Below are 22277 nucleotides of genomic sequence, written 5' to 3'. Positions count from 1 at the left end.
ACTGTAAACGCACCTTTCGCATTGTATCACAAAAGTTGTATGAATGGGGGAATAAACCCAGAAACATTTTGGCCAGACTTCTTAAGCAAAAAAAGCAGCCTCCTTCATAGCAAAAATCAAACTGCCTACTGCCAAGATGGTGCACGACACCAAGGCCATTGCTGAGATTTTTCGCTCATTTTACCAGCAATCATGTAAACATGTGAACCAACTGCTCCCTAGTTCACCGGACAAACATGCTCGAATCCAAGACTATTTGACCAGAGCCAATCTCCCGAAACGTCCCAACTCTCCCCTCACTGCTCTCGAGGCTGCTCTCACACCAGACAAACTGACCAAAGCTCTTAATTCCATCACCCTCAGTAAAGCCCCAGGCATATATTTCCTGAGGGACCCTGTTCAGAAATATCATTGTCCCAATTGAAAGAGCCCTTCACTCTTTTTACACAAACCACACATATAGAACCCATGATAACCGGGGTAACACGAAAGGCTGAGTCCAGTGTGGTTGTACACGAGTCTGATTAGTGCAGACCCGACTGGGGTTCTTGGTCACCCTGTGCCCCTAATAGACACAGGGTGACTTACACATAAGAGGCATCGGGAAAGTGGGACAAGGAGTCTCCCAACCTCCCTAAAGCAATCTGGGTTCCACAAGCCCCCCAACCAAAGTGACTCACATCACATATCTCCCCTTTCAACAGGAGACTAACACAGAAGGAGACCCCAAACGGGTTGACTTCAAAGTTAGTCCATAGTTCCTGTCCCCCAATGTCTGCACCCACACAGTACCCCAAACAAATTGTCCGGTACAGATCACTACTCACCCAGCCAACCTCTGCCTCTCTCTTAGCACACAACCCCTGCTGGGGAGAAGTGTGGACTGGTCCTTCTCCCTGGAGTCCATTTAGCCACTGGAGAGAAGACAGGGTGGCTGGGTTCACTCCATCATGCTATTGGGGATCTGGGCCGACTACCCAGCATCCCTGGGGTATCAAGGTGGAGACAGTAGTCTCATATACTTTTTCTCTATGAAAATCCGCCAGTGCATGTACAACAAGGCTGACATCCTGCTGTCGCAATGCCAGACCTTTTTCTGGGGTTGTGTAAGTGGAAATGGAAGTCCCATCCACTACCACAGGGAATTCATCTTCTATTAGTTGGGGACAGAGGCCAGCAGCACTCTGCCCTATGTTGCCAGCTCTTCTGCTAGATTGCTGTCAGTGAATACAGCAGTCCCATCCACAGATATCAGCTCAAGCTGCAGTTGTTAGGTGCCGATTGCATTCTCATCCTGGAGCTCCTGCGGAGTTAATTGTTGTGGACAGAGGCCAGTAGCATTCTGTCCAGCTGCCAGCAGCATTCTGTCCAGCTGCCAGCTGTTCCACTGGGAAGTACAGTGAAACATCGGTGGCCTTGCACAAATCCTTCAGGGCCACTGATTGTTGTATGCAGGGGTCCACAGTGCCATGCTCTGAAGTCAGCTCTTCTGCAGGAGGCTCGCCGGGTTGTTTCTCCTTAACAGAAAAGTCTATTAAATCCCAAGTCTCTGGTGGTGTCTGCAGATCAAAATTCACCATCTCCTGTCTGTGGAATCCAGAAGATGTTACTGGTGCTGGGCAGAGGCTAGCAGAGTTCTGCCCTGTTGTCAGCACTTCAGCTTTGGGAACAGCAATTTCCGGAGTTTCCACTGCCAACTCTACCGTGTTCTAGCAGTTTCCTGTATGCCCTTTCCAGATGCTGTTCTTTCCTTAGCAAGTGTTCTAGATCAGGTTAAAGCTCTGAGACCCTTGTGAGACAGAGCATAGCTATCTGTATTCTCCCAGGTCCTCAAGGGTAGGTTCCCCTTCATCACCAAACACAAACACATCTGTAAGGCTCTCCCACAGCAATCCAAGGCCACCAAAGTCATATCCCTCCAGAGAGCATTCTGATGTCTGTCCTAAATATTTCTGCTCTACGTGCATTGCAGAGCCCGATACTGATTGTCCAGCTCTATCTCCTGCTGGACCAGCCTGTCCAACTCGGATACCCATTGCTCCTGGGGCCGCTCTCCCAGGAATGCCATCTGCAAATTCCGTTGATCACTGGCCCATTCCCCTGGGGTTGGAAAGCACTTGCCCTGGTATATACCAGCAAGCTGGAGGGCTCCAATCCAGAGCCCCACCCGAATCTGCTGCCTGAGCTCCAGGTATTGATCCGCAGACACCGTCCTGGGGTATACTGAAAGGGCGATCCGCAGCACCCCCTCGAACTCTGATGCCAGGTCCATATCTCCATTGTAGCGACCAAAGTCTGATCTTGGATCCTGGTGGAGGTTTGGATGTCCTAGATTGCAGGAAGCATCCCACCGCTTGCCACCAAAGTGACGGAATCTGGACACCCAGACTGGGTATCTCCGCCAAGAACCTGCTTCCTAAGCTCTGGAACATGGGATCCGTGAATCTGGCAATAGTTACCCCAAGAACTAGACAGTACAAGTTTTGGAGTGAACCAGAATCAAACTGTTTATTGAAACACAAAGCAGAAGGAAATATACACTCTGACAGCCCCTCCCCCTTAAAACCAATACACACAAACATACACATACCATAATAAGCTTACTCAAGGCAGACAGGAACAATAGAACAATGGAATGCAGGTAATCAACAATAACAAACCCCCACCCCACTAGCAAGGGTCTGAAGCCCTTTTGCAATATCCTAGCAATCTGCAATATATAATTCATATATTTCCTGAGGGACACTGTTCAGAAATATCATTGTCCTAATTGAAAGAGCCCTTCACTCTTTTAACACAAACCACACATATAGAACCCAGGATAACCGGGGTAACACAAAAGGTTGAGTCCAGTGTGGTTGTACAGCGAGTCTGATTAGTGTAGACCGGCTTGGGGTTCTTGGTCACCCTGTGCCCCTAATAGTCACAGGGTGACTTACACATAAGAGGCATTGGGGAAGTGGGACAAGGAGTCTCCCAACCTCCCTAAAGCAATCTGGGTTCCACAAAGTGACTTACATCACAATGTCTTTATATAATGTAGCACCCTCCTAGGTAGGTGCTAGGTAGGTAAAGCCTAGTGTCTCCATCTGCTTATCAGGGGAGCCTGATTTGTAGTTTTGCCTGTTGCATGTGTCCATGTGTGATTCATCTGGCCTGAGGGAGTGTCCCCACTGTATCCAATAGGGGAGCATGTTGGACAGTGGAGGAAACCCAACCAGTGACACACAGGCTTTTGTAACTATCCCACTGGGTTGGCACAAACAGTGGTGCATCCTGCGATATGTTATAAAAGCCAAGGGCACATGTGACAGGGTGTCTTTGGGTGGATTGATTATTGACTGAGCCAAGGACTTTCAATGCTAATTATCTGCTATCCTTTGCTAAGGGTAACCCAGGGGAATCCAGAAAGTGTAACACTCAGCAGTCCTCTAGGGGGCAGTGCTAAAATAAAAAAGATGAAAGCTACAAGAAGGTCAGCAAAGCTTTACTTATCAGTCTGAATACTGTAGCAAAAGTGATACAAAAATGTAAAACGATGGAGCTGCAACGATCTCACAGAGACGTCCAGGCCATCCATGAAGGAAGTCTCTCCGAAAGCCCATGCACAAAAAAGCCCGTCAAGAATTTGCCAGGGCCCTGCTGAAAAAGAAAAAGACTACTGAGACTCTGTCCCAGTGTTGAGCCTAAGATACATTTTTCTGTAACTGATGGCTTCAAAACTGTATGGTGTCGCAAAGGTGAGGAGTACAAAGAAAAATGCATGGTGCCTACAGTAAAACATGGTGGTGGCAATGTCCTCCTGTGGGGCTCCATGAGTGCTGCTGATGTCATGGAGCTGCATTTAATTGATGGTATCATGATGTCAGAGATGTACTGCTCTATATTGAAAGAGAAGATGCTACCACCACTCTGTGCTCTGGATCGTCATGCACTTTTCCAAAATGACAATAATCCAAAACATACATCTAAGGCCATTGTTGCATTTCTGAAGAAGAAAGTGGGTGAAAGTGATTCAGTGGCCAAGTGCTGTATGTCTACTGATCTGAACCCAATCGAACACCTATGGGGAATTCTGAAGAGACAAATTGAGCATCACTCTCCATCCAGCATCCAGGCTCTAAAAGAAGTTGTTATTGAAGAATGGAAAAAGATAGATGTTGCAAAATGTTGCCAACTTGTTCATTCCATGCTTAGAATTCTTGGTGCTGTCCTTGCAAATCATGGAGGTCATACAACATTCTAGATGTAGTAATTTTTGTTGTGGGGTGTATTCATTTTTGCATCAACTAATTTGAGTAAAACTGAAGATTTTGTTATCGAAGTTATATTATTAACCTTGCTCTCATGTAATAAGCTAAACAAATGCACTATAAAACTCAATTTTGTCAAAAATTTGGAAATTGTTCTTGTATTCATTGAAGTATTGATTCAAATCTTACTTTTCAAAATGGGTGTACTCATTTATGCTGAGCACTGTATATACACTGCTCAAAACAATTAAATGAACACTTTTTTATCAGAATAATAGCATCAAGTCAAGTAAACTCCTTGGATATTGATCCAGTTAGCAGAGGGGGTTGTTAATCAGTTTCAGCTGCTTTGGTGTTAATGAAATTAACAACAGGGGCACTAGATGGGCAACAATGAGACAACCTCTAAAACAGGAATGGTTTTACAGGTGTAAGCCACTGACATTTTTTAACCCTACTCATTTTCTGACTGCTTTTCACTAGTTTTGCATTTGGCTATGGTCAATGTCACTGGTGGTAGCATGAGGCAATACCTGGACCCTATAGAGGCTGCACAGGCAGTTCACTCCTCCAGGATGGCACATCAATACGTGCTATTGCTAGAAGGTTTGCTGTATCTCCCAGCACAGTCTCAAGAGCATGGAATCCAAGAGTGTATGCGCATGTGTAAGTGTATATACACTGCTCAAAAAAATGAAAGGAACACTTTGAAAACATATCAGTTCTCAATAGGGAAAAATATCATTCTGGATATCTATAATGATATGGACTGGGTAATGTGTTAAGAATGAAAGGATGCCACATTGTATAAATAAAAATGGTCAACCTAGAGAGAGCTGAATTCAAAGACGAAAATCAAAGTGAAAAATTATGCAGCAGTCTAGTCCATTTTGCTGAAATTTAATAGCAGCAACTCAAAATGTACTCAGTAGTTTGTATGGCCCCCACATGCTTGTATGCATGCCTGACAATGTCAGGGCATGCTCCTTTTGAGGGGACAGATGGTTTCCTGGGTTATTTTCTCTCAGATCTGGACCAGGGCATCACTGAGCTCCTGAACAGACTGAGGTGCAACCTGGTGGCGTCTGATGAACTGAAACACAATGCCCCAGAGGTGTTCTAATAAATATAGGTCAGACAATCATGTGGGCCATTCAATGGTATCAATTCCTTCATCTTCCAGGAACTGGCTGCATATTCTCGCCACATGAGGTCAGGCATTGCCGTGCACCAGGAGGAACCCAGGACCCACTGCACCAGCGTAGGGTCTGACAATGGGTCCAAGGATTTCATCCCGATACCTAATGGCAGTCAGGGTGCCAATGTCTAACCTGTAGACATCTGTGGGTCCCCCCATGGATATGCCTCGCCAAACCATCACTGACCCACCACCAAACCGGTCATGTTACAGGCAGCATAACGTTCTCCACTGCATCTCCAGACCCTTTCATGTCTGTCACATGTGCTCAGGGTGCACCTGCTTTCATCTATGGAAAGCACAGAGCACTAGTGGCGGACCTGCCAATTCTGGTATTCAATGGCAAATGCCAATCGAGCTCCACAGTGTCAGGCAGTGAGCACAGGGCCCACTAGCAGACGTCGGGCCCTCAGGCCACCCTCATGAAGTCTGTTTCTGATTGTTTGGTCAGAGACATTCACGCCAGTGGCTTGTTGGAGGTCATTTTGTAGGGCTCTGGCAGTGCTCATCTTGTTCCTCCTTGCACAAACGAGCAGATACCGGTCGTGCTGATCGGTTAAGGACCTTCTATAGCCCTCTCCAGCTTTCCTAGAGTAACTGCCTATCTCCTGGAATCTCATTCATGCTCTTGAGACTATGCTGGGAGACACAGCAAACCTTCTGGCAATGGCACGTATTGATGTGCCATTCTGGTGGAGTTGGACTGCCTGTGCAACTTCTATAGGGTCCAGGTATGGCCTCATGCTATTGAAAGAAAAAAGAAACAATTGCTCGATCTAGAACTCAACAAGTGTGACATATATGTGACGTGACATGCCTAGTGATAATCAATTAACCGTGGCAAGGTCCAAATAGGACCCTTATCACTTCTGAAAACACTTGTGTAAAAACACATATGTAATACATATGTGACGCATTTCCCCTCAGAAGCCGTCAACTGGGATTGGAATACTCCAATCCCAGTTGACGTTTTCTGAGGGGAAACACGACGGGCAGAGCCAGCTGAGCCATCACCACACACTGACCGCATTGCAGGCAGCCATGCTTCAGATGTCTGTTTTTTCAAGAGCTTGATGTAAGTGCAATATTTTAATAAATTTGGTTTTATGTGGAAGATAATGCACTATCAGTCCTTTTCTTTTTAACACTGAGCTGGGATCTCCTGAAAGTTTGAGCAAAGCAATATCCATCTAGCCCTCTCTGTGGAGCATTTCTAAAGGTCGGTTGATTGCTGGAGCACAATGGGACTGCTTGTTTGTCTGGTCTGGTGATCCCTGTCGAGTCCTATCTGTGGAGCTCTCTAAAGGCTGTGTGATTGTCTGTTTTTGGTAAGCGGCCACCCTTTTCCTTTTTTTAGCACCTTGGGATGCATGCAGAACTCGGAGGAGATCACTACTGACATCTTGCACAGTTGGTTTTCACGTAGAAACTACTTGGTTTACCATTTTTTTTTTTCATTTTTTTATATGCTGCCTAAGTGATTTGGTTCTTTGTCACAGTGATTCATAATATCAATATTGTATTATTAATATTATTAATAGTATTAATTTTGTATATGTCACAACTTTTTTTCACTATACTATTTTTGTATCTATTACAATTGTTTGTGTTTTACACAAGTGTTTTGAGAAATGGTAAGGGTTCTTTTTGGACCTTGTCACAGTTAATTATCACTAGGTGTGTCACGTCATATATATGTCACACTTATTTAGTTCTAGATAGCGCACTTGTTTCTTTTTTCTTTCAATATATGTTACTCCCAGTTTTCAAGGAGCCCTAAGTGCTGAAATCTTATTCGTCAAGCCTGTGCCTCCTTTTATTTTAATATTGATATTGCCTCGTGCTACCAGTAGTGACTTTAACCCTAGCCAAATATTAGTGGAAAACTATCAGAAAAGACGAGTAGGGAAAAAAATGTCAGTGACCTCCACCTGTGAAACCACTTCTGTTTTGGAGCTCGCCTCATTGTTGCCCATCTTGTGCACCTGTTGTTAATTTCATTAACATCAAAGCAGCTGAAACTGGATAATAACCCCTATTGCTACTTAACTGACCAGATCAATATCCCAGGAGTTTATTTGACTTGATGCTATATATATATATATATATATATATATATATATATATATATATATATATATATATATATACAGTATATATATATATATATATATGATAGATAGATAGATAGATAGATAGATAGATAGATAGATAGATAGATAGATAGATAGATAGATAGATAGATAGATAGATAGATAGATAGATAGATAGATAGATAGATAGATAGAGTGCCTTGCAAAAGTATCCAGCCCCCTTGAACTTTGCGACCTTTTGCCACATTTCAGGCTTCAAACATAAAGATATAAAACTCTAATTTTTTGTGAAGAATCAACAACAAGTGGGACACAATCATCAAGTGGAATGAAATTTATTGGATATTTCAAACTTTGTTAACAAATAAAAAACTGAAAAATTATTCAGCCCCTTTACTTTCAGTGCAGCAAACTCTCTAAAGAAGTTCAGTGAGGATCTCTGAATGATCCGATGTTGACCTAAATGACTAATGATGATAAATAGAATCCACCTGTGTGTAATCAAGTCTCCGTATAAATGCACCTGCACTGTGATAGTCTCAGAGGTCAGTTTAAAGCACAGAGAGCATCATGAAGAACAAGGAACACACCAGGCAGGTTCGAGATACTGTTGTGGAGAAGTTTAAAGCCGGATTTGGATACAGAAAGATTTCCCAAGCTTTAAACATCCCAAGGAGCACTGTGCAAGCGATAATATTGAACTGGAAGGAGTATCAGACCACTGCAAATCTACAAAGACCTGGCTGTCCCTCTAAACTTTCAGCTCATACAAGGAGAAGAGTGATCAGAGATGCAGCCAAGAGGCCCATGATCACTCTGGATGAACTGCAGAGATCTACAGCTGAGGTGGGAGACTCTGTCGTATACTGCACAAATCTGGCCTTTATGGAAGATTGGCAAGAAGAAAGCCATTTCATAAAGATATCCATAAAAAGTGTAGTTTAAAGTTTGCCACAAGCCACCTGGGAGACACACCAAACATGAGGAAGAAGGTGCTCTGGTCAGATGAAACCAAAATCGAACTTTTTGGCAACAATGCAAAACGTTATGTTTGGCGTAAAAGCAACACAGCTCAGGGGCGTAACTACAGGGGTTGCAGGGGTTGCAATCGCTACCGGGCCCCATGCTCCAGGGGGCCCGGTAGCAAACCAGTGGGTGAACTTCTAGGATCTCAAAGGTCACACTTGCGACCGGGCCCTGGCATTTCACCACTGTGGGGAGGCCCCAAGATTGCAGGAAGGGGGCCCACTGCAGAACTTGTGAAAGGATCCTGATGCGGGACCATAATAAAAGGCCATGCAATGAGATTAAAGAGCCCCAGGATTAGTGGGAAGAGCCCCGGGCTTGAAGGCAAGGGCCCCGGCCAGGGGTCTGGGGGGCCCTTCATGGTTTCTTGCATCGGGGCCCTGAAGGTTCTAGTTACGCCTCTGACACAGCTCATCACCCTGAATACACCATCCCCACTGTCAAACATGGTGATGGCAGCATCATGGTTTGGGCCTGCTTTTCTTCAGCAGGGACAGGGAAGAGGGTTAAAATTGATGGGAAGATGGGTGGAGCCAAATACAGGACCATTCTGGAAGAAAACCTGATGGAATCTGCAAAAGACCTGAGACTGGGATGGAGATTTGTCTTCCAACAAGACAATGATCCAAAACATAAAGCAAAATCAACAATGGAATGGTTCACAAATAAACATATCCAGGTGTTAGAATGGCCAAGTCAAAGTCCAGACCTGAATCCAATCGAGAATCTGTGGAAAGAGAAAGAACTGAAAACTGCTGTTCACAAACGCTCTCCATCCAACCTCACTGAGCTCGAGCTGTTTTGCAAGGAGGAATGGGCAAAAATGTATCTCGATGTGCAAACCTGATAGAGACATACCCCAACCGACTTACAGCTGTAATCGCAGCAAAAGGTGGCGCTACAAAGTATTAACTTAAGGGGGCTGAATAATTTTGCACGCCCAATTTTTTTCAGTTTTTTATTTGTTAAAAAAGTTTGAAATATCCAATAAATTTCGTTCCACTTCATGATTGTGTCCCACTTGTTGATTCTTCACAAAAAATTACAGTTTTATATCTTTATGTTTGAAGCCCTATAATGTGGCAAAAGTTCACAAAGTTCAAGGAGGCTGAATACTTTCGCAAGGCACTGTATACAGTATCTCACAAAAGTGAGTACACCCCTCACATTTTTTTAAATATTTTATTATATCTTTTCATGTGACAACACTGAAGAAATTACACTTTGCTACAATGTAAAGTAGTGAGTGTACAGCTTATATAACAGTGTACATTTGTTCAACACACAGCCATTAATGAATAAACAGCTGGCAACAAAAGTGAGTACACCCCTAAGTCAAAATGTCCAAATTGGGCCCAGTTAGCCATTTTTCCTCCCCGGTGTCATGTGACTCGTTAGTTTTACAAGGTCTCAGGTGTGAATGGGGAAGCAGGTGTGTTAAATTTGGTGTTATCACTCTCACTCTCTCATACTGGTCACTGTAAGTTCAAAATGGCACCTCATGGCAAAGAACTCTCTGGGGATCTAAAAAGAAGAATTTTTGCTCTACATAAAGATGGCCTAGGCTATAAGAAGATTGCCAAGATCCTGAAACTGAGCTGCAGCACGGTAGCCAAGACCATACAGCGGTTTAACAGGACAGGTTCCACTCAGAACAGGCCTCGCCATGGTTGACCAAAGAAGTTGAGTGCACAAGCTCAGCGTCATATCCAGAGGTTGTCTTTGGGAAACAGATGTATGCCAAAGTGCTACCAGCATTGCTGCAGAGGTCGAAGAGGTTGGGGGTTAGCCTGTCAGTGCTCAGACCATACGCCGCACATTGCATCAAATTGGTCTGCAGGGCTGTCGCCCCAGAAGGAAGCCTCTTCAAAAGATAATGCACAAGAAAGCCCACAAACAGTTTGCTGAAGACAAGCAGACTAAGGACATGGATTACTGGAACCATGTCCTGTGGTCTGATGAGACCAAGATAAACCTATTTGGTTCATATGTTGTCAAGCATGTGTGGCGGCAAACAGATGAGGGGTACAAAGACAGGTGTGTCTTGCCTACAGTCAAGCAAGGTGGTGGGAGTGTCACTGGGAGCTACAGTTCATTGAGGAAACCATGAATTGCAACATGTACTGTGACATACTGAAGCAGAGCATGATCCCCTCCATTCAGAGACTGGGCCGCTGGGCAGTATTCCAACATAGCGACCCCAAACACACCTCCAAGATGACCACTGCCTTGCTAAAGAAGCTGAGGGCAAAGGTGATGGACTGGCCAAGCATGTCTCGAGACCTAAAACCTATCTGAGGGGCATCCTCAAACGGAAGGTGGAGGAGTGCAAGGTCTCTAAAATATGCCATCTCTGTGATGTCATCATGGAGGAGTGGAAAAAGGACTCCAGTGGCAACCTGTGAAGCTCTGGTGAACTCCATGCCCAAGATGGTTAAGGCAATGCTGGAAAATAATAGTGGCCACATAAAATATTGACACTTTGGGCCCAGTTTGGACATATTCACTTAGGGGTGTACTCACTTTTGTTGCCAGCGGTTTAGACATTAATGGCTGTATGTTGAGTTATTTTGAGGGGACAGCAAATATACACTGTTATACAAGCTATACACTCACTGCTTTACATTGTAGCAAAATGTCATTTCTTCAGTGTTGTCACATGAAAAGTTAGAATAAAATATTTACAAAAATGTGAAGGGTGTACTCACTTTTGTGAGATACTGTATATATATATATATATATATATATATATACACACACACACACACACACATATGTGTGTTTTAGCTCTGGGTTAGGCAAAAGACTGGGCACACCTATGTCCCTATGCTAAACAATGGAGTTTGATTCCTGCTATATACTATATAAGCAGGAATCATTCAGGTTTGTTACACCGATTTACTATTGATATTCTTAATATTTACTGCATGCTACTTTTGTTTTATTCTTTCACTCACTGAAATTAAAGTTAATATATCATCCAAAAAGAATATATAGAAGAAAGAGGACTTAAATAATTTATGCTGTTTTGGTTTCCCTATCTGCTTAATAATCCCTTTTTTATAATTACTCCTATCTTCTGATATTTTTTAACCAGTGTCTGGGAGATTATTGGTCAGAACGATGGTGGGCTTTCAGTTTTAAGAACTTTTCGGCTTCTTCGGGTGTTGAAACTTGTACGGTTTATGCCTGCACTCAGACGGCAGCTGGTAGTCTTAATGAAGACAATGGACAATGTGGCTACATTTTGCATGCTTCTCATGCTCTTTATCTTCATCTTTAGGTAAGAAACATGTGGGTTTGGTTTGGGTTGAAATCTGAAACATTCTTGTATACCTTTTACTTTATATTACTAAGATAATTTCTTTGTCTGAAATAAAATTACACATTCTTAGCTAATAAGATTTTGTGAGGAAGGTTGGGGTAATGGTTATGCCTTATTACAGTAGCAGTAGTCATTAGGGCAAGAATTGAGGGTATATATCCTGGGTGACGCCCCAGACAGTAATAGCAGAGGTCCTAAACATTTTATTCTATCCAAAACTGACAGCAGAGCTTTTAATTACACGTTAAACAACAAAAAGTGATGCACAATATGATCCGGTACAAAGCAAACTACTTGTTCAATGAAGAGTTCTTATTTTAAGTACTAGTTTTTGTAACAACCCACAGAAACCAACCAGAATTTACAATGTATGTCAGACTTTAAAAGGTAATTCTAAAGGGTTGTTGCACTTAATAATTAGTACTTTAGAATAAAGATTCTTCATGGAAGAAGTTTATTAGTGACATTCTAATATTTACACTTTGCAAGGTGAATGATAATAAATATCCAAACATGTGCAGTTTTTTTGAATGGTTGATGAGTATACTGTAAGCTTGCTGTTTATTCTGATATAAGTGCAACAACCATTTTCAGTTATTATAATGTGATTAGTGGTTCTGCCACTAGGGGGTAGTGTGTATGTTTATTTTTTTCTGTAAGATTTTCCTTCTAGTGGAACTAGATGGTTTTAATGTCATTTTTCAGTTTCTGTGTTCCTATTTTTTCAAATAAAACAAGAAAGGCTCAGCCATTTGTCCAACATCATCTTGATTGGTAAGAGTCATATCGCCAGCAGCTTTACAAAAGGTCACAGCTACAGCAATCAATGTACTTAACAAGTACTAAACATTGCTGCAGATATAGCTTAGATAATATAAAATAAAATAATAGTTTAATGTAATTGTCTGCATACAACAAAGGTTATCAAGATACTCTTTACACTTTGCAACAGCAATATTAAAAAAAAAAAAAAAAATCTCAACATAATTACACATTTATACTTCCCAACACATGTCCACATATCTGTACTTAAATATTTTTGTTTCCAATAATTTTAATTAACCACTTTAATACAGTGCACTTTCACCCCCTTCCTGCCCTGACCAATTTTCAGCTTTCAGTGCTCTCACAATTTGAATGACAATTACTATTATAATCTCATTTCTTGAGACACTAACAAGCCAGGAAAGTACAAATACCCCCCAAATTACCCCTTTTTGGAAAGTAGACATTCCAAGGTATTTAGTAAGAGGCATGGTGAGTTTTTTGAAGTTGTAATTTTTTCCCACAATTCTTTGCAAAATGAAGATTTTTTTTTTTTTTTTTACAAATTGTCGTATTAACAGGTTATTTCTCTCAAACAGCATATGTATACTTGCAACTACACCCCAAAACAAATTATGCTACTCCTCCTGAGTATGGCAATACCACATGTGTGAGACTTTTACACAGCCTAGCCACATAGAGAGATGAATAAATCAATGCAGCGCTGCATTGATATATTCATTACCTGACAGTCTCCATGGCAGCCTACGTGTGGGTTAACCCCGCCTCCACTCCAAGGGTATAGGACCCCCCTCCCATAAATTTCAGCTTTTAGGTACAGCAAGTGTTCCTTTTTTGTCCTCCTCCAAGGACCTACAATTTTGATGTCTTATTTATGTCCGGCTTACCTCAGGATACTTTGGATGGTGTCTGCATGTCCAGGGCCCAGCCATGGGCGGGTGAGTGACATTTGAAATTCATAGTTACATAGTTACATAGTAGGCGAGGTTGAATAAAGACAATAGTCCATCCAGTTCAACCTGTGTAGGTGTGTGTGACTGTAATCATCTAACATAGCCCTCAATCTCCTGATCCTTGAGATGTAAGTCTAAGAGTCTTTTGAAAGTCACCATACTACCCGCAGAAACCACCTCTTGTGGTAGACAATTCCACAATCTTGTAGCCCTAACAGTAAAGAACCCCCCACGTTGCCTGAGGTTAAAACGCTTCTCCTCTAATCGCATTGTATGTCCTCGAGTCCTCATGCAATTCCTTCGAATGAACAGCTTTTCTTCTAAGCTGAGATCCCCATTAAGATATTTATAAATTGCTATCATGTCCCCTCTCAGACGTCTTTTCTCCAGGGAAAATAAATCGAGCGATTGCAGCCGCTCTTCATAGGTAAGGTCCTCCAACCCCCTAATCAGTTTAGTTGCCCTTCTCTGGACTTTCTCCAGCTCCAACACATCCCTCCTGAGGACTGGCGACCAGAACTGGACAGAATACTCCAGATGCGGTCGGACCAGAGTTTTATAAAGTGGAAGGATTATAGTCTTATCTCTGGAATACATCCCTTTCTTTATGCATGCTAATATTCTGTTGGCTTTGGAAGCTGCCGCTTGGCATTGCATGCTGTTGCCTAATCTATCATCAACTAAGACTCCCAAATCTTTCTCCATTTTTGATTCCCCCAAGGGTTCCCCTCCTAACGTGTATTGTGTTTTTATGTTTTTGGTCCCCAAGTGCAAAACCTTACACTTCTCCACATTAAACCTCATTTGCCATGTCGTTGCCCACTCCGTAATTTTGTCCAGGTCATTCTGTAGGATATCTGCTTCATGCTGTGCAGTTATTGCCCTGGCCAATTTTGTGTCATCTGCAAAAACTGATAACGAACTACTGATCCCTTCCTCAATGCTGTTTATGAATAAATTGAACAAGGTTGGTCCCAGGACTGAGCCCTGGGGCACCCCGCTTACTACCTCAGACCAGTCTGAGTATGCGCTGTTTATTACTACCCTTTGGACACGGCCTTTTAGCCAATTCCGTATCCAAGAGCAAACCCTGCTGTCGATACCTGCAGACCTTATTTTATAAATTAAGCGCTTGTGGGGAACTGTATCAAACGCCTTAGCGAAATCCAAGTACACCACATCCACTGGTCTCCCCCTATCTAGCTCACAGCTCACTTCCTCGTAGAATGCTAAGAGATTGGTTTGACAAGAACGCCCATTTGTAAACCCGTGCTGGTTACTACTGATGATGTTGTTGTCTTTAGCATACTCTACGATATAGTCCCTTATCATCCCCTCCAAAAGTTTACATATTATTGATGTCAGACTGACAGGCCTATAATTTCCCGGGATATGTCTCTGGCCCTTTTTGAATATCGGAATCACGTTAGCCTTCCTCCAATCCCCTGGTACATCTCCTGTCCTAATACTGTCAGCAAAGATCAGGAACAGTGGTCTAGATATAACCATACTGAGTTCCTTGAGCACTCTCGGATGTACGCCATCCGGGCCTGGTGATTTGTTTGTGTTAAGTTTATCCAGTCTTTCCCTGATTTCCCCCTCTGTTAGCCATAGTGGCAAGTCCTGTGTATTACTACTAACCATACAGTCATGGTCAGTGTACCCTTCCTTTTCCTGCGTAAAGACTGACGAGAAAAAAGAATTCAGCACGGTTGCTTTTTCAGTGTCCTCTGTAACCATCCTCCCATCATCGTTAATTATGTGTGCAATATGCTCTGCCCTAGTTTTTTTGCTGTTGATATATTTAAAGAATTTCTTTGGGTTTTTTTTACTATCCTCCGCTATTTGTCTCTCAAAGTTGATTTTAGCCATCTTGATTTCGTCTTTACACTTCTTATTTTCCTCCTTGTATTGCTGGAAGGCCGATACTGTGCCCTCTGATTTATATTTCTTGAAGGCCAATTTTTTTCCCCTAATAAGTTTTTTAACGCTACGGTTTAGCCAGCCAGGTTTGGCTTTGTCTCTTCTAAATTTATTCCCCAGCTCTCTGCTGTTAACTGGCATACTATGACATGGTCTGAAGATTCTCATTACAGCTCTTCATGGCAGCGGTATTCGCTATTTATGTTTACCTTTGTATGTGCTTTCTCTGTTACTAGCGGCATTTTTCAGCCCCAATGGCACTGGACCGCTTCCTGCGTTCCAGCACACCTTCCTCTTCCTCCTCTGCTGTTTGCGGCCATTCAGTGGCCGCTTCTCCGTCCCCCGCATGCGCAGTACGTCGCGAACGAAGCCGAGGCTTGGTTCGCGAATGCGCACTCGCGATCGCGGCCACATCACTTGCTGACGTCATTCCGGCGGGGGATTTAAACAGCTGTCAGTTCCCCTGTACTTTGGGAAGTACTGTGGGCGTTGCGGCAGCTTCCCTGTGTCTCTGGATTCCTTGCTACAGGTATGTGCAATGGATGTTTGACTTGCAGAGGGGGAGATGGAGCGTGGTTATCTTACACTATACCATTGTATTGTCCTTGTGTCTGATGTATGTTACCTTTCTTTATCAGTCTGGTTGTTTGGCCTGAAGTATGGATCCTGCGTCACCACCCTCCTGTGGCCAGCCCTCTCATAACAGGTGGGTGCTGGCATTTTCAGGGGGGGGGGGGCGGGGGAGGGCTAGCTGGTCCCTGATACATGGCTAAATCCAGTATCTCCCCAACTTTCTCTTTTTTCCATCAGCTCTTCCAGGCCTGGTTTATCTCAGGATAGAGACCCTGTCAGACCACGTGGGAGTTCATCCTCCAGATCAAGACGCCATGAATCCCCATCAGGAAGTAGGTAGCAGAGGAGACACTCTAATTCCTCCTCAAGACACCATACACAACATCAGAGTCACCGCACACACCAGAGAGCTTGTTGGGGTTGTGGGGTGCATGTCCCGGAGGACAAGTCCCTATGTGAGCCATGTTTTGCTCAGGCAGCCGGTGAGAGGGAGCCCGAGGACCATAGATTGGAATCCCTGGTAAAGAGGGTAGTGCAACAGTCCCTGAAGGAGTGGGGTACGGTCCCAGCACCTGGTCCCACTACATCCAGTTCTCCAGCTGAAGCACCGGAAGATCAAGGCCTCTCTCAACCGAACATTACTTCAGCGAAATCATCTGACAGTGATTCCGGAGAAGAAGAAGGGGCAGTAGGCAGCTTTGAGTTTGCCCTGGTTCAACCCCTGATCAGAGCCATTAAGGAAGCTCTAAAGTGGGAGGATCCTGTGTCTCCCCAGAAAAAAGAGCGGAAGTTTTTCAAGCACCTAGGTAAGGAGCGCATTAACTTCCCTTCCCTCTCTGAATTGCAAGAGGTGATCACTGAAGAATGGAGTAAAGGGGATGGCAAGTCTTCCCTATCCTCCAAGCTAGGGAAATTGTATCCCTTCAAACCTGAAGTTGTAGCTCGCCTGGAGTCTGCTCCCCTTGTAGATGCTGCAGTCACAAGATTGGCAAAGCATGTTACTCTGCCCCTGGATGATGCGGTTTCCTTTAAGGATCCCTTGGATAGGAAAATAGATCTAGATCTGAAAAGAGTCTATGTTACGGCTGGGGCAGCCTGCAAACCTGTTATGGCACTAACAACGATGTCCAAAGCCATGGAGGTTTGGGTGTCTTATATTGAGACCAAACTTGGGAGCATCTCGGATGAAGCTGTGGAGAGCTCTCCCATTCACAAACTCAAGTTGGCTTCTGTTTTCCTGGGAGAAGCATCCATTGATGTTCTACACCTCTTGTCCAGATCAATGCTGTCTTCAGTGACAGCAAAGAGGGCCTTGTGGCTCCACCCCTGGCTTGCTGATCCAGCCTCCAAGCAGACGTGGTGTAAGATCCCCTTCGAGGGTACTTCTCTTTTCGGCAACAAATTGGACAGCACCATTGCAAAGGCCACTGGTGGGAAATCAGGTTTTCTTCCACAAGATAGACGCCTGTCTGTAACGTTCATGCGTTTTTGTTAATGGATGGATTTTCAGCTGCAGAATTATCACACTCAGTAGCCTTGTAGAGATACTGTTGAATAAACCTATCCAACTCTCAGGACTTCATCACGGTGTACAGCCTGTTATGCAATATACATATACTCAATCAGATGTTTTAGTGGAGGGATAGAACATATGAGAATGTATAGATGAGAGACAGGTTGTATGGTGATTACTAGGAGTAATATTAGGAGAGTTGCAGGTGATGGTATAGCAGATAGGTTCTGATGTCTAGTATAGTGCAGATGGTAAGAGGACACAGATGGAGTATACTTAGACAGAGTAACCTAGTGCAAGGATAGTTGAAGGTAGTCCCAAGAGCTAACAGTCTATGCAGATGGTATGGAATAGATAGATAGATAGTCCTGGTAATTGCAGTAGATGACAGTAGGAGATTGGTTAGTAAGGAATCCCCTGTGGGGTACTTATCACTTAGATAGGTTAGTAGTAACAATGTCCATAGATAGAGAGGTGATCCCGTAGCGAGATACGGATCAGCGGCGAGGTTCCGGCGTCAGTTCAGCAAAGGAAATGTCAGCAGCTCCGACTTCACAGGAGAAGGTGCGGTGAACATGTGGTTTGAACGAGCGATGAGTGAGAGAAAGCCGGCGATTGAAATAGCCGCTCATAGCGGCGCTCGGCAATGATGTCATCCGGTCTTAAAGGTATATGCGTCTCTTGTTACACAAGATGGGACGCAATTAGCAAAGGAGATATATGGAACAAGGGTACCAGAGGTACCAGAACATTACAGTACCCCCCCTTAAGGCCGGCTCCGGAAGGCCTCTAGAACTGGTTTTTCTGGATATTTCGAGTGGAAATTGCGAATCGGTCTAGGGGCATGTATATCGGAGGTATCCAGCCAGGTGTCATCTTGGGGCCCATAGTTCTTCCATCGTACAAGATAGAATCCAAAATTTCTTTTATCTCAAATTCTTCTCCACCTTCCACTTGTACAGGAGGTGGAGGTGAGATAGTAGGCCTTATTCCTTGGTTAGGAACATGGGGCTTCAGTAGAGACACATGGAAGATAGGATGTATCTTGAGGTCTGCTGGTAATGTGAGTTGTACTGCAGCTTTTCCAATAAGCTTCTCTATTGGGAAAGGTCCCAGAAATAGAGGTCCAAGTTTTTTACTAGGGATTTTTAATCTCAGTTTTTTTGTAGAAAGCCAAACAAGATCCCCAATGGCATATTGGGGAGAGGGTTTCCTACGGAGGTCGTAGTACCTCTTTTGTTGGCTATGAGCATGTGATATGGTATTGTTGAGTAATCCCAGAGAATCCTTTATCTGGGCAAGATAATCAGATGCCACTGGATTACTTGATGGCAAGATACGTGGTGGAAGGAGTGTGGGATGAAACCCGTAATTTAGGTAAAATGGACTTTGTTTAGTAGTGCTATGAGTCGCGTTGTTATAGGCGAATTCCGCCAGCGGGAGGAGATCTGCCCAATCGTCCTGTAGATACGAAGTATAGCAACGCAGATACTGTTCAATGCACTGGTTAACTCTCTCTGTCTGTCCGTTGGTCTGAGGGTGGTATGGAGAAGTAAGTTTACGCTCTATTCGTAGTATCTGACATAGAGCTAGCCAAAACTTTGAGATGAATTGTGAACCACGGTCAGACAGCAGTGTTTTTGGAATACCATGTAACTTAAAGACATGTTTCACAAGTAATTCCGCTGTTTGTTTGGACGAAGGTAGTCTTCGGATAGGAGTAAAATGTGCCATCTTGGTCAGATGGTCCACTGATACCAAGATGGTGTTGAATCCTTTGGAAGGTGGTAGTTCCACTATGAAGTCTAAGGATACCACTTCCCACGGAACCTGGGGTATTGGTAAACTACAAAGTAACCCCGATGGTTTCGTGTTGTCGATTTTAGACCTTGCACAGATATCACAAGATGAAACGAACTTTTTTACGGTTGTCTTCATGTCTGGCCACCAAAACTGCCTAGTAAGTAGATTTAAAGTTTTAGTCATACCCATATGTCCTGCCATAGGTACATCATGCGACAATTCCAAGATCTTGGTTCGCATAGTAGGGGGTATGTATAATTTATCGTTGTAATAGAGGAAGCCTTCTGCGTCAGTAGTTAGTTGTGGTGGAGGTGAGTCCAGTCCTATGCTGTGCAAAATCTCTTCCTTCAGGGAGCGAATGACACCGATAATACGTTCAAGTGGTATAGGAACTGAGGGAACCTCGGTAGAATCTTTCTCGGCTAGTCGTGAAAGTGCATCCGCTTTTTTATTTTTGTCTGCGGGCGTATAAGTCACTAAAAAATTAAACCTCAGAAAGAATAACGACCACCGAACCTGCCGGTGGGAAAGAGTTCTATTAGTCTGAAGGTATTGAAGGTTTTTGTGATCAGTATATATCAGGATTGGCAATTGAGTGCCCTCAAGTAGATGTCGCCAATTCTCTAATGCCAGTTTTATGGCTAATAACTCCTTCTCTCCTACTGGGTTGTTCACCTCGGGGCTGCTTAATGACTTTGAGAAGAAAGCAACTGGGTGAAGAGGTGAGGTGTTTGTTGGTCGTTGTGAGAGAACTGCTCCTACTGCCATATTTGACGCATCTACCTCCAAGATGTATTGAAGGGATGGGTCTGGATGGCATAGTATGGGGGCAGGAGTGAAGCTTGATTTCAGCAGACAGAATGCTCCATCTGCTTCTTTTGACCAATTAAATGGTTTCTTCGTGCTTGTGAGTTGTGTGAGAGGTTTCACAATCGCAGAGAAGTTCTTAATGAATTTCCTATAGTAGTTAGAGAATCCTAGGAACCTTTGCAATGCTTTGCGAGTGGTTGGCACAGGCCAATCTAGAATGCAGGATATTTTGCTCATGTCCATCTTGATTCCATTTTTTGATATAATGTATCCTAGGAATAGTACTTCCTCTTTATGAAACAAACATTTTTTTGATTTAACATATAAGTTATGTGCAAGTAGTCTTGACAACACAAGTCTCACATGTTTTATGTGCTCAGGTAAGGAATGAGAATAGATAAGTATATCGTCCAAATATACTACAACACAAACGTCAAGCAAGTCTCTGAATATCTCATTTATAAACCGTTGGAAGGCTGCGGGAGCATTACATAGCCCAAATGGCATTACAAGGTACTCAAACAGTCCGTATCTGGTTCTGAATGCCGTCTTCCATTCATCCCCTTTACGGATTCGAATTAAATTGTATGCCCCTTTTAGGTCCAATTTTGAAAAGAGAGAAGCTCCACGCACCTGTTCGATAAGTTCAGGAATAAGAGGTAAAGGATAACGATCCTTTATTGTAATGGCATTTAATTGTCTGAAATCAATGATAGGCCTAAGGCTAGAATCCTTATTGCGGACAAAGAAGAGTCCAGCAGCAGTGGAGGAAGTAGAAGGTCGGATGAATCCTTTTGCCAAGTTCTCATCCAGATACTCCTTAAGATGAGAGAGTTCATCCTGTGAGAGAGGATAAACATGTCCGAAGGGCAACTTGCTATTAGGGAGTAGATCGATACAACAATCATAGTCCCTATGAGGAGGTAGCATTTGAGCGTTTTTTTCAAGGAAAACCTCTGATAAGTCCTGATAACACTTGGGTATAATGTCATCCGGCACTACAGACAGGATCCTATCATATGTGGGGAGATTACACGTCGTTTCACAATAGTGAGAAGAGAACGCTAGCGTTCCTGTTTTCCAATCGATGATTGGTTGATGTATGTGTAACCAGGGAAGTCCCAAAATGATTGGGAAATGTGGTGATGTTAACACATCAAAGGTGGTGGTCTCCACATGAGACTCGTCAGCAGTTACAAGGAGTGCCTGTGTCTGACTGGTGATAGGACCAGAGGATAGGGGGGTACCGTTAATAAAACTAACGGAGACAGGTTTGGGTTTTGAAACAATAGGTATTTTATTAAGGGAGACAAAACAAATGTCAATGTAGTTTCCACAAGATCCTGTGTCAATCATAGCCTTGGTGGTGATCCTAGTTTGGTCCCACTGCAATGTTAAATGAACAAAAAGATAAGGATTAGAAAAGGAAGTTGTGAGTCCGCCTAGCAAGACATTTGAACACTCACCCTCTTTTCTGCGGACAAGGGGACAGCCGCTTATCAAATGATTCGGGGATGCGCAGTACATGCAGAGATGTTCGGTCTTCCTTCTGGCACGTTCAGAAAGGGTCAGAGGTGGGCGTATCATTCCTACCTCCATAGGAGTAGGGTCAGCAGGCAACATCCTAGAAGGACTGGAAAATGGTGAGCCCATCTTCTCAGCCTTTCTTTCTCGTAGTCGTCTGTCAATATTGATACTGGTCTGTATCAGTCCCTCCAGAGTGCCAGGTAAATCCGCTCGGGCGAGCTCGTCTTTAACGGCCTCAGATAGGCCGAGTCTAAACTGCGTTCTCAAAGATGTGTCGTTCCACCCTGAATCAGGGGACCATCTTTTAAAATTTGCCACGAAATCTTCAACGGGTCTCCTTCCTTGTTTCAAGGCCCGTAACTGGGTATCAGCGGTACTCTGCTTATTGGGGTCTTCATATAAACTAGCGAGTTGTGCTAGGAATAGAGGGTAAGAATTAAGGAGTGGATCATCCTTTTCAAAGAGAGCGTCTGCCCAGGCCCGGGGTTCACCCG

General features: G+C 43.6%; 1 protein-coding gene across 1 annotated transcript in view; it reads left to right on the top strand.

Annotated features, from left to right (window-relative positions):
- CACNA1I (calcium voltage-gated channel subunit alpha1 I) overlaps positions 1 to 22277 on the top strand; it is a 2042880-nt gene that overhangs the window by 1058566 nt on the left and 962037 nt on the right. The window contains exon 10 of the mRNA XM_082266478.1: positions 11668 to 11853. Coding sequence (XP_082122604.1) covers positions 11668 to 11853 — 186 coding nt within the window. The remainder of the gene's footprint in view (positions 1 to 11667; positions 11854 to 22277) is intronic.

Source organism: Pelophylax lessonae, assembly GCF_965119305.1.
Source record: "Pelophylax lessonae genome assembly, chromosome: 8".
NCBI lineage: Eukaryota > Metazoa > Chordata > Amphibia > Anura > Ranidae > Pelophylax > Pelophylax lessonae.
The sequence above is the reverse complement of the archived record's forward strand: the minus strand, read 5'-3'. Positions and strand labels throughout refer to the sequence as shown.